The 15,755-nt window shown below is 37.5% G+C and overlaps 1 protein-coding gene across 2 annotated transcripts; it reads left to right on the top strand.

The window, feature by feature from the left end:
- The first annotated feature begins 7,750 nt into the window (after positions 1-7,750).
- On the top strand, positions 7,751-14,353 carry LOC137024034 (zinc finger protein 501-like). 2 transcript variants are annotated; one of them, XM_067391190.1, is made up of 3 exons: positions 7,751-7,785; positions 8,518-8,753; positions 12,192-14,353. In XM_067391190.1, the coding sequence occupies exons 2-3, from the start codon at positions 8,582-8,584 to the stop codon at positions 13,061-13,063; spliced, it is 1,044 nt and encodes a 347-aa protein (XP_067247291.1). In that variant the 5' UTR covers positions 7,751-7,785; positions 8,518-8,581; the 3' UTR covers positions 13,064-14,353. The 2 variants fall into 2 exon arrangements, with proteins under 2 accessions (XP_067247291.1, XP_067247292.1); XM_067391191.1 differs by lacking the exon at positions 7,751-7,785 and adding an exon at positions 7,832-8,050.
- Positions 14,354-15,755: the final 1,402 nt, after the last annotated feature.

Consider the following 15,755-nt stretch of genomic DNA (forward strand, 5'->3'; position numbering starts at 1 on the left):
ATGAACTCAAGTCATCAGTGTGGAATGAGCTTCATGGACAGGAATCATGTAATAACTCACACCAGAAATAAAGCAAATATTGAGGTACACATAAGCATCTGGATGGATGTTTCGTTCCTTGTTTATGGGTTAAAAGAAGTTTAAAATACCCGAGAAGTGGACTTGATGAACATCCCTAGTGCCATCAGGAGCTGTGGGTATTAATTTTCACATTAGCATTAAATTTAATTGTCAATGACCATGTGGAGTGGTAATTACCCAGACTTATTCATAAATTGCTTAACGTTGTAGCCACTGTTTTTTTTTTTTTTTTTTTTGGTGAAATGGCTAAAATAGAACTCACATTAATTGTAATGTTACTGTTACTCAAGAAGCCTTCACTAGATCCCTCTGTTCTGAACTATATTCATCCTATTTCTGCTTTACCTTTTATCTCAAAGGTGTTGGAAAAAATTGTGTTTGACCAACTTAAGTCTTTTCTTAACTGCAATGGTATTTTTGAAACATTTCAATCTGGTTTTAAGTCTGCTCACAATACCGAATCTGCCCTTTTGAGAGTGCTAAATGACATATATCTATCTACTGGTGACTCTGTGGTTCTCATGCTTTTAGATCTATCAGCAGCCTTTGACACTGTTGACCACTCTACTCTGATATCTAGATAAGAATCTTATGTGGGGCTTAAAGGAATCGTCCTTAAAGGTACAATTTGTAGGACCTGCCACTAGAGGGCGCACTACCAAAACAATAACAATCGCATGGTTTGATGACGCTAAGAAGGTGCGTGGAATGATGGGATTTGTTGTCTTCTACCCAACCGCTGACGGCCATCAATCAGACGGAAAGATACATCATGGATTTAACGGATGAGGTAAAGTTTTATAAATGTATAAACTATGGATCAAACGCGATGCCCCGTGTTTGGCGTGTATGCCCCATAATACTAATCGTGTTGATCGTTATAATGGCATACGTTTTCTGTAAAGATACGAATCAAAACAACTCACCTGTCGAGTAAAACACAAGCGAGATCGGCATCTCTTTCTAGGTGAAGTTTGTCGCGAAGCTCTCTCCATCTAGAAAATGCAACACCGATATTGATCCTCGCTTTTTCTCTCCTCTTGTCCCAAACTCTTCTTGGGTCGTTTGGTTGGCCCGTACTTGTCGACAGAACCAGCGGCAGATGGTAAACAGTAATTATGTTCCATAAATAAGTAACACAATCCACCATAAAACATGCAAGAAGTAAATAAGGAACTGCTTGAAGCAAGCTAGTGGTTTGCTGGACGCTAGACACTACTTCCGCATTTGTCCACGACACTGTTGTCATGTGGTTTATACGTCAGTAAAGGCGGTAACAAAGGGTAACTGACGTCATTGACAGGTGACTGCACTGCCCCGTGTCACTGTTTAGAATGGGAATTTTCTCATGATTTACAAGTAGTTGAAAACATTAGAGATATTGTTAGTAATCAGCTGGACAAAATATATAACACTAGCCTAGTGGTTTTTGGATATTTTACTTCAAATATCTTACAAATTGTACCTTTAAGTGGTTGCAGTCTTATCTCTCTGACCGAAAATGTTTAGTCAAGTTAGGCAATTTTTTCTCATCTAACCTGTGGTCTTCCACAAGGTTTTATCTTGGCACCTTCTCTTTTTTTTTCCCTGTATATGCTACCTCTGGGCTCCATTCTAAGAAGACATGGGGTATCCTTTCATTTTTACCCAGATGACACCCAAATTTACTTACCAATCAAGGGAAATTATCCTTGTGCCTTTAAATCTTTATTAAGTTGCCTAGATGAAGTTATATCTTGGCTAGCCCAAAATTTTCTATTGTTAAACGAAAATAAAACTGAGGTGATTGTTTTTGGGCCCACTGATAATTCTCAGGCTACCAGCTTAGATCTGGGTAGACTATCTGGGTTTAGATCTTCACATGGACGGAACTTGGGCGTTCTGCTAGATGAGTCTTTAAACTCTGACAAACACATCTCCTCTGTAGTAGGCTCTAGTTTTTATCAACTTCATCTGTTGTCTAAAATTAAACCTTTCCTAAATCATAAAACTCTAGAGATGGCTGCTCATTCTTTTATTACCTCTTGCTTAGACTACTGCAATTCACTTTCTTGCAGTATTTCAAAGTTGCAAATTGCTCGTCTTCAACTAGTTCAAAACGCTGCTGCAAGATTTCTTCATAAGTTGTAAAAGCACCCATATCACTCCAATTTTAAGGACCCTTCACTGGCTGCCTATTAAATTCAGAATTGATTTAAAAATATATATATTTGTTTACAAATCCCTTCGTGATTTAGTCCCCCACTTATTTATCTGAACTGCTGAAACCTTATACTCCTTCCAGAAGTTTGAGATCTAGTGACCAGAACCTTCTTTTAGTCCCATATTCCAGACTCAAACGTAGAGGGGATTGAGCGTCAGATATTTTACAATCTAGTTGACGTTTATATTTTGAATAAGAAACCTTTTCTTTTCTTTTTATTTATCATAACATTTAATTTGATTAATAATTAAAGTAAAATATGTTATTGCTCTTGTATGTTTATTGTTCAAAAATTGCAATAAAAACCCAGGCAGAAGTTGAAATTTATCAGATAGTTTAGTATTTAACTTGTGTTAGTAAGCTATATTGTTACTGTGGACAGTGTTGTGTGAAAGTGGTTTGTCTACAGTCCATCACTAGAATTATATATTAACTACATAATTTACTATATAACTGTAGAAATGAACTATTCTGATACCTTTTGTAAATTTGAATAAAATTTTCAGTTTTGTTAACTTTCTGCAAGTAGTCAAACGAAATCTGGTTCTTCAGTCATAGTCTTGGTGTTGCAGAGCAGTGTGTCTTTGCACAGGAGCTGAAATCAATATCTTTTGGCTGATCCTTCACTTTCTTCCGATCGTGATCCAAATAGGCTTCATGAGCTCATCCACAACATTTCCAACTCCAAGACATATATTTTGCAGTATTGTGCAGGCAACTGCCACGTTTGTGACAACTCACCAATTCATAGGTAGAGTCTGAAGAAAGCTTGCTCTCCACCAGCACTTCATCCTGCCAATATATGTTTCAATGATGCACCTTGCCCTGGAATGGTATTTGTTGAATCAGGTTTGCACTGCTCCCTGGACTGATTCTCTGTAAGGGGTCATGATGCTGATGAAATTGTCGATGCATGGATATCCTCCATTCCCTAACAAGAAGTGTCCAGGTGGTGGGTATGCCAAGTAGGCAGCAACACGGGACTCATCATGTATTGATCCAGGGTATCTACATTGATAAACTTACCAGTGTGGTCACAGATGACTTGCAATAAAACAGATTGGACAACAGGACTGGTGTGAAGCAAAACCCGCCTCAATTCACTTGCTTTCCACATCCTAATTTCCATTGCCTTGTTTCCACTAAATGGTACTGTACCATTTTATTCCTTCCTTCCGTTGGGGTATCTAGCACAGTAGTCCGGTACTAAAGGGTGGAGCTAGACTTACTGCAGAATGGTGGGGAATGACAACATTAAGCGTCGTTTTTTTAATAAGGTTGAAACACAATACCGTTTCTTTCTGGGACAAACAGCTGCATGCCGAGAAGCAAGAGCAAGATCTGCTGTATGTCCTCCATTGTTGTTTACTGTGTAGCTTTCTTCTTCGTGTTGATTGCGCTACTCATCGACATTAATTGCTACTTTCCGGCATACACCACGCCTATCAAGTAAGGGTACTGTTGGCAGTGGAAACGTAAGCCTGATCAGAGTTTACCATCCCAAATCATACTAAACTGTGCTGTACCACCTGGAAACGAGGCTTAAGAGACGCTCTGGTTTCCTTGCAATTCCTGGGTAAGCAGAAGCCGTAAATGCTGAAATGATAGTGAGAATTTGAATGGATTGCCTGTATTTCAGAGGCCCTTTTAACCAACAATAAATCAGCATATACATTGTCCCCAAGCAGACAAAGTGCATATACTCAAGCACAAAACTTGAAACTAACCCCACACTTAACTCATATAGGGGAAAAATTCCTACTTGGTGCTCTTTGTAACCCATATCTTTACACATCTAATTTCATTTGCTCAGCACACAACTCAGTGAAACACATTCTTCTGTTTACATATACACCTTTTTGAGTGCAGCGCTCACATGCGTAATAGCCAGTGTGACCCTTCATACATTTGAGGAAAGCATGTGCTGAACATGAATGCCTGTGGGAGTAGCAACCAAAGACTATAGAATAACACAAGACATGTCACTCATATTGTTTTGAATGGGGAAAAGTGTAGCGCTCAATATGGCTGCGTTAGCGAAGAAAGCCACACCTTTTATACGATTGAAAGAACCAATCGTCAATCATTACAGACTGATGATTCTCCGGAGGAGGGGCTGTTTTGACTCGCCTGTTCTTTACGACAGTCTCTGCCGTTTCAGCTGCTCCTCACACTAAGAACAACTCCACTCTGGCATGGTGGTACTTTTCCAGACCTTTCAGATTGAAGTACACCCAAGTTAAGTGATGGAAGTAAGTGAGCACTTTGAGTCGATCCATTTCCTCTAAAAATCTGGCAGTGCGTGTAGCTTCGGTTAGAAGTTTCTGTTGGTGCTCCATGGTCTGAATGCCTGTGTTGAGTATGAAGTTGAGACAGCTGTTTAACAACTGTAACTTATTTTGTTCTGTTTTCGAAATTACATGATGCATACCAGCTGCAACTGAGTGGCTAAAGTCCTGTGTGGCCAGTTTCACCCTCATATTTGTAAAAGGGGGCAGGTGAATGTGCTTTTCAGTTAATTTTGGCACCATGTGGTTGGCACTTCTACAGTCTTGATTATAGAAGTCCTCTAGCTGCTTCCATGACACTTCATGGTCTCCAACCTATGAGGTAAGGATTTTATGAGGGAAAAAATTGACATTTTGTAAAATATTAGAATTAATGATTACACTTTATTTTACAGTGTCCGTTTTAGTGTAAATAAACATTTAAATACTCAGTAGTAACAATTAGTTACATGTACTTACTATCCACCTTTTTCCCATGATGCTTTGCAATGATTATACATGTTTATGGCTATAACTTCTTAAAACATAGTAGGCTTATCAGGAAAAAGGTGGATAGGATTAGGGTGTGGTTCAGAGTTAGTTGCATGCAATTAGGCATAATTTATATTAATTGCTATAGTAACTGCATATAATGTATAACAAGGACATACATTTAATCCAATGCTGCTCAGTTGGATTACTGCCTCCTCTATATTTTTGGCTATTTCCACACTTGGCATTGAGGACTTGCAGAGGAAGAATGCAATTGCCTAGTAAATAAGGAAATGTGTCGTTTTTGAGTACACTTAGTTCATTTTGTAATTGTCACCTGCTGAAAACATTTTGAAATCTCTGACCTGTTTCCATTTGCCACTTATAGCCCTAACCATGAAGACCATGGGCGACCATCAGGACACAGAATATCTATCGAGTCTGTCCTTTTGTTATAGTCCAGATGTTGTTTTATGGCCATTTCATCAAAGACAAGTGAGCATAGTCTCCGCTCTGCTGTCATTGTCTTCAGTTTTAATTTCATCCAGGCTAACACTCCATCAAAGAATCCAGGCTAGGGAGTTAAAAAAAAAATAGATTTTGGTTATACTATATTTATTGTGTCTTAAACATTTAAGACTGGAAGAATTTGGTGCTATCTTAAATTGAATGTTCATTTGTAGTGAAATGTTTTCTTACTGTAAATGTTCCCACACAGACCACTAGGTGCCTTCTCAAAGTTGCTGGTGATGGCAAGTGAAAGATCTGGGACTATGATGGTTTAGCTGGATAGCCCGGTCTTTTATTTGGTTACTGTATCTCTGACCTCTTTTTTTTATATCTATCTAGATGTATTTGATTTGTTATAAATGTGTGGGTTTTGGGGTTGACCAGTTCAGTTTCTGGACTTTGATGTATCTTTTGCTGCAAGCTATGTAATCTGTAAATAAAGTTTTCATGTTCAGATTTTAGTGTGATTGTAGTACATGAATGCTTTTTTCCACTGTACCTACGCTTTCTGTAGATTGCAGATTTTCTGTTTGAGGCGGTATCTTATTATTCTTGTCTGGACTCTCTCACTGCTCAGCAGCTTTTCAAGATCCTTAAATTTCTAGATGAAAATAGCTATTTAAAATTTAGTTTTAAAGGAAAGATCTTGGTGCAGATACTACAGCACACCTTCAGGGGTCTAGAGGAGTCCATGCCTCGATGGGTCAGGACTGTTTTTGGAGCAAAAGGGGGATCAACGCAATAATAGGAAGTCGGTCATAATGTTATGCCTGATCGGTGTATATCAATAAAGTGGCTTCATTGCAAAGCCCATTTACAACCCCCAATCTAAAACATAATCAAACTATCTGCAGAAAATGATAAAGGATGATAATTTAAAGCTAATACAATGTAAAAGACATGCACATAATCAGTATTTAGAACAGTTAACTTTATATATAAATGAATTGATCATCACATAACGACAGAAACTTTACAGACAACTCGCTGTAAAGCTATAACTCACTTTTTAATACCCTCACTTCCAGCTTGGATTGTGTGTCCTAAAATGTGTGTGGGGCTGCAGCCGGATACTATTTTTGCTGATTCCCAGTACAGATTTTTGTGTGCTAACACTGGCACTCAGGGTATTGTCTCTGATGGGGTCCTCTTTGGGTCCCACTCTTATCTTCAAAAAGATTTACAGTAAATGTTCTTCAGGTTGAACCACTGCCAGGCACAGATACTGAGATGCCTTACATGATTAATAACACCAATAAAATAGCTGAAGTTGACCAAAGTGCTTTTCATATAAAACCAAAAATAAAAACACACTTGAAGTCAAACAACATACTATGTTGTATAATCTGCCAACACTTAATGTGCTTTTATCAAGTTCTTAAACACTGGTAGAGATTTGACAGAACTAATGGATAAAGGCAGCTCTTTCCACAGTTTCAGCCCTGTTACTGCAAAGGCTTGATAAACTTTTAGTAGACGATTTGTCCTGGACACTACAAGAAGTTTCTGATTTTCTGAACGCCATGTTCTGGAGGGGTTGTATGGGTCAATAGATTTGCAAGATATGGAGGAGCCTGGTTATTTAGAGATTTATACACAAACATTAAAATTTTAAATTTAATTTGAAAATGGATGGAGCCAGTGTAGAGGAGCTAATACTCGAGTAATGGATTTGTGTTTCTTTACCCTCTTTAAGAGCCAAGAATTTCACAATAAATAAATAAATTAATTAATAAATTATGTTTTTACTCTCAAATTCTAAAAATGACCAAAGGCCAAAAAATTTGAAAAAAAGAAGAGTTGATAAACTAAATTTAAATTAAAAAATTATTCACACATACCTTCCAGTTGAACTGCATTATGAATGATCATGTACTGAATGAATTGCACTTATACTTGACTTATTTTATTACTTTGAAAGATGTTATTTATATATTTTATACCTATTTTTGAGTCTAATGAATTTTATATGTCCACATTTTTAATATTGTATTTTCTTTTGGACACATGTATGAACTCTGCTTTATGAACTTATACACTCATGTTTGTTTTCATCACATTTGTCACTATTTTAATTTTAATACAGGGATTATTTTGTTAAAAAATAAATTTATATGCACTTCTGTTATTGTAGACAGCAGCGTGTGAACGGTACTTTTATTTTGGTGTGGCGACCTGACGTCACAAGGCTGCGCCGCACTCTTGTTCGTGTTGTGATTCGTCTAAAGAAAGGTTTGTTTTGAACAATTTCATCTCTTCAAATCAATAAAACCGTTCAGTGTTTTACAGACGATGCTAAATTAGTTATTTATTATTGAATGTAACATTGTAATCTGTCATCTAACTTTAATGAGGGATATTTTGTTTTGGTTAAAGTAATCTTATTTCGCTCCCTATATTGTGAATCAGTTTATCATAAACACGAATTCGGTCATTGGCGAGTAGTGATGGAGAAACTGAGCCTGCGTCTCAATGTGCATACTATCCATCTTAAATAGTATGTGACATTAGTAATATTCAATACTATTTAGGGCAGATAGAGATGCCCTACACAGACATTGGGATGCAGGGAGAGATTTTAGTCAGTTGAATCAAATACTTTGCGAAATGATTCAGTGATTCGAAGAGCTCGAATCATGAAATGAACGAGAACAACAAACACTAACATGTGTAACTTTTACAAACCAACTGCTAATATTTTCATTAAAGTTTAATTATCTAATTAATTAAGTACCAAATGTAGATCATAAATGCATGACGTTTCTGTGTAGTGTGTGTTCTTTTATTAATTTGCATCATTAGTTTTAAGGTTTTTTTTTTTGTCTAATCAGGTGATGTAAATCCATTAACTCTCTTTCTGACTCGCTTACCAGTGTATGGGATTACTGATCTAGAGCTGATTGAGACACACCCAGATATTTAGTTTGGATTTATTTTTTTCTGTTTTATTCTCTTCTTAAATAGGACAAACACTAAGGAAAAACCCCTGGTGAAGCAACTGAGATCCACACAACACACTATTATAAAGATGGCATTTATTAAAGAGGAGAGTGAAGACATAAAGATTGAAGAAGTATTCAGTTTGAAACATGAAGATACTGAGGAACAAACAAAGATGGAGTTTATTAAAGAGGATAATGAAGACATGAAGATTGAAGAAACATTCAAAGTGAAACCTGAAGATACTGAGGAACAAACAGGTTGGTTTCATTCTCAAAGCTTAACTTTGAACTCCTGAAAATAATCAAAAATGTTGTTGCTTTAAAAATAAAAATAATAACCTGTTGGTGAAAGAGTTAGAACTGTTTTCTAATCCAATCATGTTAACAATGTCAGGCCGTTTGAGCTGAAGCTGAAGAGTGAATGAACACTGGTAAACCGTGCTTTGGACTCAACTAAACTTCTCCAGACTCAACTAAATGAGATTTAGATAATATCTTACATTTCCAGAAAGAGATAGCAATACACAAGATAACTCAACCTGAAGACCTCTTTGTGTTCATACTGTCACAATTTGGATCAAGTCCAGTTCAGTGTGTGATTGCTGAAAAATTTGGTCCCATTCACTTCTATTTTATGTGCCTCACAAACCAATATATTTAGTTGTAAAACTTAATAGACAAAAACAAAATGGCATAGTCTTCATTGTGTGAACAAAATATTTACAGATTCTTCATTTTTCATTCAAGAGCAGTGAGAGATTTTTTCTCTGTTTCATTTAATTTCATTTAACGTTAATGACAGATTTTAGGCTGCTGTCACTTTAGGACCTTCAGTAATGCATGGATCCAATACACTGAAACACATTTCTTTGTTGAATGGGACTGGTGCATTATCAGGCTCAAGGACCGGATTTGTGTAATACTGTTGTAAATTACACACCTTCTAATGAGCTGGGTAATGCTGAAACTGACACTCGCAGTCATGTGATATGGCTCAATATCAGCACTGCTGTGATTACCTGCTCATGTGATAGCACCCATTTATTAGTCATTTTATAATTTTTTAATAATAAACAGTTGCTTGATGCCAAAATAGGTCATATTTGTTTGAAAGCTCATCCAAGAAACAGCTGATCACAGATGAACAGGGATATCCAGAGCTGTGTGACATTTATTATTTTATGTCTATATATGCTGTTAACTGTTGTGCCGGTTGTGCTAGTCATTGCCTCTAGTGAATTAGCTGTTGCTAATTAGACAGTGAATCTCTCATCATCCAGATAGAGCTCTTTGGCTCTTTTTACACCTGGTATTAAGATGCGTTTTGGTCGATCGGATCACAAGTGGACGAGGACTTGTTTACACCTGGTATTTTAAAGGTGCTCTAAGTGATATCACATGTTTTTAGGCCAAAACATTTTTTGTCATATACAGCAAACATCTCCTCACTATCCGCTAGCTGCCTGTCCCCTGAACACACTGTAAAAAACGCGGTCTCTGTAGTCACCACAAGCTCCGAAAACGGCAACAAAAACAAACTGGTGCAGCCTGGACCACGAATCATAATAAACATGCTCCAGCCAATAACCGACAAGAATGATTTTAAATGCGCGTTCATGACTGTTTCAGGAAGCGCGGAGGGGAGGGGGAGGAGGAGGAGGAGGGAGGGTCTAGCTAGCCTCTGTTTTGTTTGACAACACTTCGAACGTCAACAGGAAGTTACTCCACCCAGGATCGCTTAGAGAACCTTTAAACTGTTTTTTTTTTTTTTTGGGGTCCACTTTCAACCACTTCTGTCCTGATTTCTTTGAGGGGATGGTCTATGGGTGATTAAATATAGGGGCTTCTTTATAAGCTTTGATTTAATAGGTGAAATATCTGCATTTAGTTTGTATATGAACATGACCGTCGACAACAGGAAAACATACAGAGAGCAGCTTGTTTCTGCTCTGACAGCCACAAGGCCGTGCTGAACATGGTGCAAGTGCATGTTTAGAGAACATTGTGTTTTGTTTTTCATCTTCAAACCAAACTTGTGGCTTCAGCCAGCAAGTTTAAATCCCATCTGTCTAGTGTGCTTCACATAATGTTTATTGGTTAATCCCAAATGGCACCCTAAACCCTCACGGTCTTCCTTTGCCGCTGCACTTTTGTGACGTAATGCCGCTTTGACTGTTGGGTAAAGTCCTCTGTTTAGCTCACAAACTTGCGGGCTCAGCTGAAGTGTGCATCGAGGGCACCCTCGTGAGCACCCTTCTGAAACATAAATGATGGATGGGACACCTTACGGTCTCGTGGACTTAACGGACAAGCGCACGCGGCAGCCATTGTAAGTCCGCAAGAAAGTGCATAGAAGTGTGCCATTTGGGACTCAGTCATAGTGTCAGTAGCTGAAGAGAAGGCAGTCTTTAGAGGTTGTTTCGAACACTTTCCACCACATGAGCATCTACACTATGAAAGCAATCCAATTTAATGTGTTTTTGACTACCACTGGAAGTGGTCGAAGGTGGAGAAGCTCAAAACAGACCCCATTTACACCTGTTTTTAGCATCATCCACTTGTGATCCGATCGACCAAAACGCATCTTAATACACAGCAAAAACCCCAGAGTTAAATCAACTCTGCTTAGAGTACACATGGCCCCTCTCTAAATAGTGTTAAAGTAACACTGAAGCAGATTTAAAGTCAGTTGTGGTTTTTATTTCTCTTTTTTCAGTGATTATGCTTGTTAACAGCAGGTGTTCATTACTAATGCTCATTCATCACTTAATTAATCGCTTAATTATCTCTTTAAAGGTGCTAAAGAGGATGTTTTGTTTTATACATTTTTGCAATATTACTTGAAACTGTCTTTACTAACTGATAAAAGACTATTTATTAGGTGCACTGAAAGGAATAATATTAATATACATCATCTGTGCACGAGGTAGGGCCTTAAAAACATCAGCCAATCGTTTACGCGATGATGGCCCTCTGGCTTGCCAATCACTGCCATGACGTTCCAATGCAATGTTTTTGTCAGGAGACAGGAGCAACAACTGCAGATTATGAGTTACCCACGGTGAGTCCGACATAATGAATCCACTAACACGACACAGCGAATGCCGGTGGTAAACACTCGTGTTCCAATACTCCTGCACGAGTTTTGGGAGGCGTTCCCTCGAAATGAGCTGTGAAGGAGGGGGGTTGTTCTTACGCATGCGCTCATTTCAGAAACTCACTAACAGTCTTTGGTTTCTCAGTCGACGAAATGATCCTCTTTAGCACCTTTAACTTCTGCTTCAGTGTTACTTTAACACTATTTAGAGACGGACAATATGTACTCTGCACAGAGTTGATTTAACTCTGGGGATTTTGCTGTGTACCAGGTGTAAACAGGCCCTTTGATTAGTTGGTGAAATTCTTCATGTTTTCTATGTGTTTGAAGGATGGGGTTTGCCCAAACACACCATTGTTTTTTCTCTTCTCCATAAATAAATCTAGTGGACCTCCAGGACCGAGTTTGCCCATCCCTGGCCTAAAGAAAGTGAAGATTAAGTAGTATTGAGAAGGCTTTTCGGATTACATGCAACACCTCTTTTAGAAGCTTAGTGTATAGGATCTAGTTGTGTTGGTTTTTGATGCTTTACATGTATTTATGTTTTGATAACTATTGCTTTGTGCCATTAAATTGGGCTTAACTTTTCTCTTTTTTAGACCTGATGGCACTGAAAGAGGAAACTGAAGTACTGAATGAAATGGAAGAGAAAGATCCATATAATAATCATCACGATTTCATAACAGGAGAAAAACAGACTGAAAAGAAAGGGTCTAGGAGTCGCTTCACCTGCCAACAGTGTGGAACGAGTTTCAATAAAAAAGGAAACCTTAACAGGCACATGAGAGTTCACACTGGAGAGAGGCCTTACAGATGTGCTAAGTGTGGAAAGAGCTTCAATCAAAAAAGATACTTTGAAGACCACATTAGGATTCACACTGGAGAGAAGCCTTTCACTTGCAAACAATGTGGAAAAAGTTTCAACCAAAAAGGAAACCTTAATAACCACATGAAAACTCACACTGAAGAGAAGCCGTACATCTGCCCTCAATGTGGAATAAGTTTTACTCAGAAAGATAGCTTTAACAGTCATGTGAAAATTCACACTGGAGAGAAGTCTTACACGTGCCCTCAGTGTGGAAAGAGTTTCAATCAACAAGGAAAACTTACAGTCCACTTGAGAATTCACTCTGGGGAGAAACCTTACACCTGCAAACAATGTGGAAAAAGCTTCAACCGAAAAGCAATCCTTCAAAGGCACATGAGAACTCACACAGGAGAGAATCCGTTTACATGCTTTCAGTGTGGAAAGAGTTTCACTCAAATAGGACACTTTGTAGACCACATAAGAATTCATACAGGAAAGAAGTCTTTCAGCTGCAAACATTGTGGAAAAACTTTTAACCTTAAAGAAAACCTTGACAGACACCTGAGAGTTCACACTGGAGAGAGGCCATTTAAATGTGGTCACTGCGAAAAGACTTTCAGATATAAAGTAACCCTCGAGTACCACATGAGGTTTCATGTATGAAAGAACTCAAGTCATCAGTGTGGAATGAGCTTCATGGACAGGAATCATGTAATAACTCACACCAGAAATAAAGCAAATCTTTATTACATAAGCATCCAGATGGATTTTCCTTCTTTGCTTAGTGGTTAAAAGAAGTTTAAAATACCTTAGAAGTGGACTTGATGAACATCCCTAGTGCCATCAGGAGCTGTGGGTATTAATTTTCACATTAGAATTAAATTTCATTGTCAATTTCATTGTTCGTTGTAAACTTATTCATAAATTGCTAAAATAGAACTCATTAATTGTAAGTAGTGTTTAATTTACTCTTACTGCATATTGATAAACCGTTTACCATTTGATGAAACTATCTAGTTGTTTAAATGAAGCACAAGTGCCACCTACAGGCCAAATGGTGACGTGAAAGGATTTGGAGCGATGATTAAAAACATTAATGGGGTAGATCGAGTCCAACACTCCCATAGCTTGCACAGTCTTATACGTCTTTGTGGGTATGGCGTTTCATTCGGTAACGTTAAAAATCTTTATACTATGGGGCAGTTGGATGCTTGAATCTGATTGGTTGACGAACGTTCTAAGGTGTGCAATTATTTTCAGGGAAACGCACGGCTAAAGTAGATCTAGGCAGGTCTTGACAGCATTACAGTTTCATATCACTTCACCAAATGATTTCAGTTATTTAAAAGATCTTTACAGCCTAAAACAGAGAAAGAAAGAAAACACAATGAGTGGAAACACTGTCAATGATTGGGAAAAGGGCCGCTATTTTTGCAGTCTGGAGGGCAATGAGGTTTTCACTGAAACATTGAATCTTTATGTCTTGAATGAAACACAATGGTACTGAATACCAAGTTGGAATTTGTTTGTTCTGCTGCTGAAAATGAAATGCCTATGTTTTATAAGATAGTTAATATTATTTTAAAGAATGAGCAAGCATTCCTTTTTACTAGTAAGATTACTACCATGTATTTTGATGAGCATGTGAATGCAGTCTGTATTGAGGAGGTGGATGATGTTTTTACTGTTATGTAGCTGATTTTAAATATAGACCAGGGTTGTGAGTCCCAAATTTGATGACTTGCGACTCGACTCAACATAAGGAAGAATTGCGACTCGACTTTGAGAACAAAGACTCAGTTTTGAGCCCTCTGACTTTAGAAGTCTTTATGGCCTACACCTTCTAAAAATTTATCACTTTCACACTTTGGCTGGCACTGAGCCAGAAAGAGACTCGCTCAATGAGCACTTGTCATATCACAGCTGTTTTGTTTTGTCAGCCACATAATGTTTGCTAGTACTTTTATAATAAAAAAAAACACTGATGTGCAGCATTAATAAACATCAAACATAATTTAAAGACGTTGTTTTTTTCATGTCAAATGCACATTGTATAATGTTTACTCTGTTCTTCTCCTTGTTTACCAGACACTCACTTTCATGCATTTTGGAAGAAACTGATGAATTTACACTCTAAATCCAACAGGCTTTGACTGCATGAAAGTGCACAAAAACACTTTGTGATCAACTATGATGATGACACAACAAATTCCCCAGAGAATCCACTCTGCTCAGAGTACATATGGTCCCTTTCTATATAGTGTTAAAGTAACACTGAAGCAGATTTAAAGTTAATGAGATAATTAAGTGATTAATTAAGTTATGATTGAGCATTAGTGATGAACACCTGCTGTTAACAAGAATCACTGAAGAGAAACACAATAACTACAAATGACTTCCAGCCACAGTCTTAGATGAAATCAACTGAAGATAAAATATATTAAATCTCTCAGGATCTGGTTAAACAACTCCACAAACTCCACAGCATATTATCTCATAAACTTTAACTCTCCTTAAGTGTTATTTTAACTTCATGTAGAGAGGGACCATATTTTCTCCAAGCAGAGTTTATTTAACTAGGGGGATTTTGCTGTGTATATAAACGTATGCATTTGAGAATCTGACAATCAGATATTTTTTACAATCAGAAAAATGTATAATTTATCACGGCTTAAACCAGCTTAATACGGTCTTGTACAGGACATTTTCGGTTTACTTTTTTTCTTTTTTTTTTTGTCGTAGCCACAACATATTAACTCAACCCTTGAATTATCAGGAATAGAGATGATTAAATATGAACATTTTATTTTGAATTAAAGGAACACTCCACTTTTTTTTTGAAAATGGGCTCATTTTCTGGCTCCCATAGAATTAAACAGTTGAGTTTTACCATTTTCGAATCCATTCAGCTGATCTCTGGGTCTGGCGGTACCACTTTTAGCATAGCTTAGCATAGTTCATTGAATCTGATTAGACCGTTAGCATCTCGCTCAAAAATGACCAAAGAGTTTCAATATTTTTCCTATTTAAAACTTTACTCTTTCTGTAGTTTCATCGTGTACTAAGACCAATGGAAAATGAAAAGTTGTGATTTTCTAGGCCAGGGTTTCCCAAACTAGGGTTCACGAACCCCCAGGGGAACTGCAGGGTTCCTAAGTTGATGACAAGCAGTTAATTAAAATATAATTAAATCATTAAAAATCAAACAAATATGCTAAATAATACTCGAATAAAAAAAATCTAAAAATTCAGTTGCTTTCCACATGCTAATTTCCATTGCCTTGTTTCCACCGAGTGGAACGGTACCACTTTTTTGGGACCCTTCTATTGGGGTACCTAGCACAGTAGTCCGGTA

This window comes from Chanodichthys erythropterus, chromosome 8 (genome assembly GCF_024489055.1).
Source record: "Chanodichthys erythropterus isolate Z2021 chromosome 8, ASM2448905v1, whole genome shotgun sequence".
NCBI classification, from domain to species: domain Eukaryota; kingdom Metazoa; phylum Chordata; class Actinopteri; order Cypriniformes; family Xenocyprididae; genus Chanodichthys; species Chanodichthys erythropterus.

Coding starts and splice junctions, on each gene's coding strand:
- LOC137024034 (XM_067391190.1), top strand. CDS start 8,582: ATGGCATTTATTAAAGAGGAGAGTGAAGACATAAAGATTGAAGAAGTA. Junction 8,754..12,191: donor AGATACTGAGGAACAAACAG/GTTGGTTTCATT, acceptor TCTCTTTTTTAG/ACCTGATGGCACTGAAAGAG.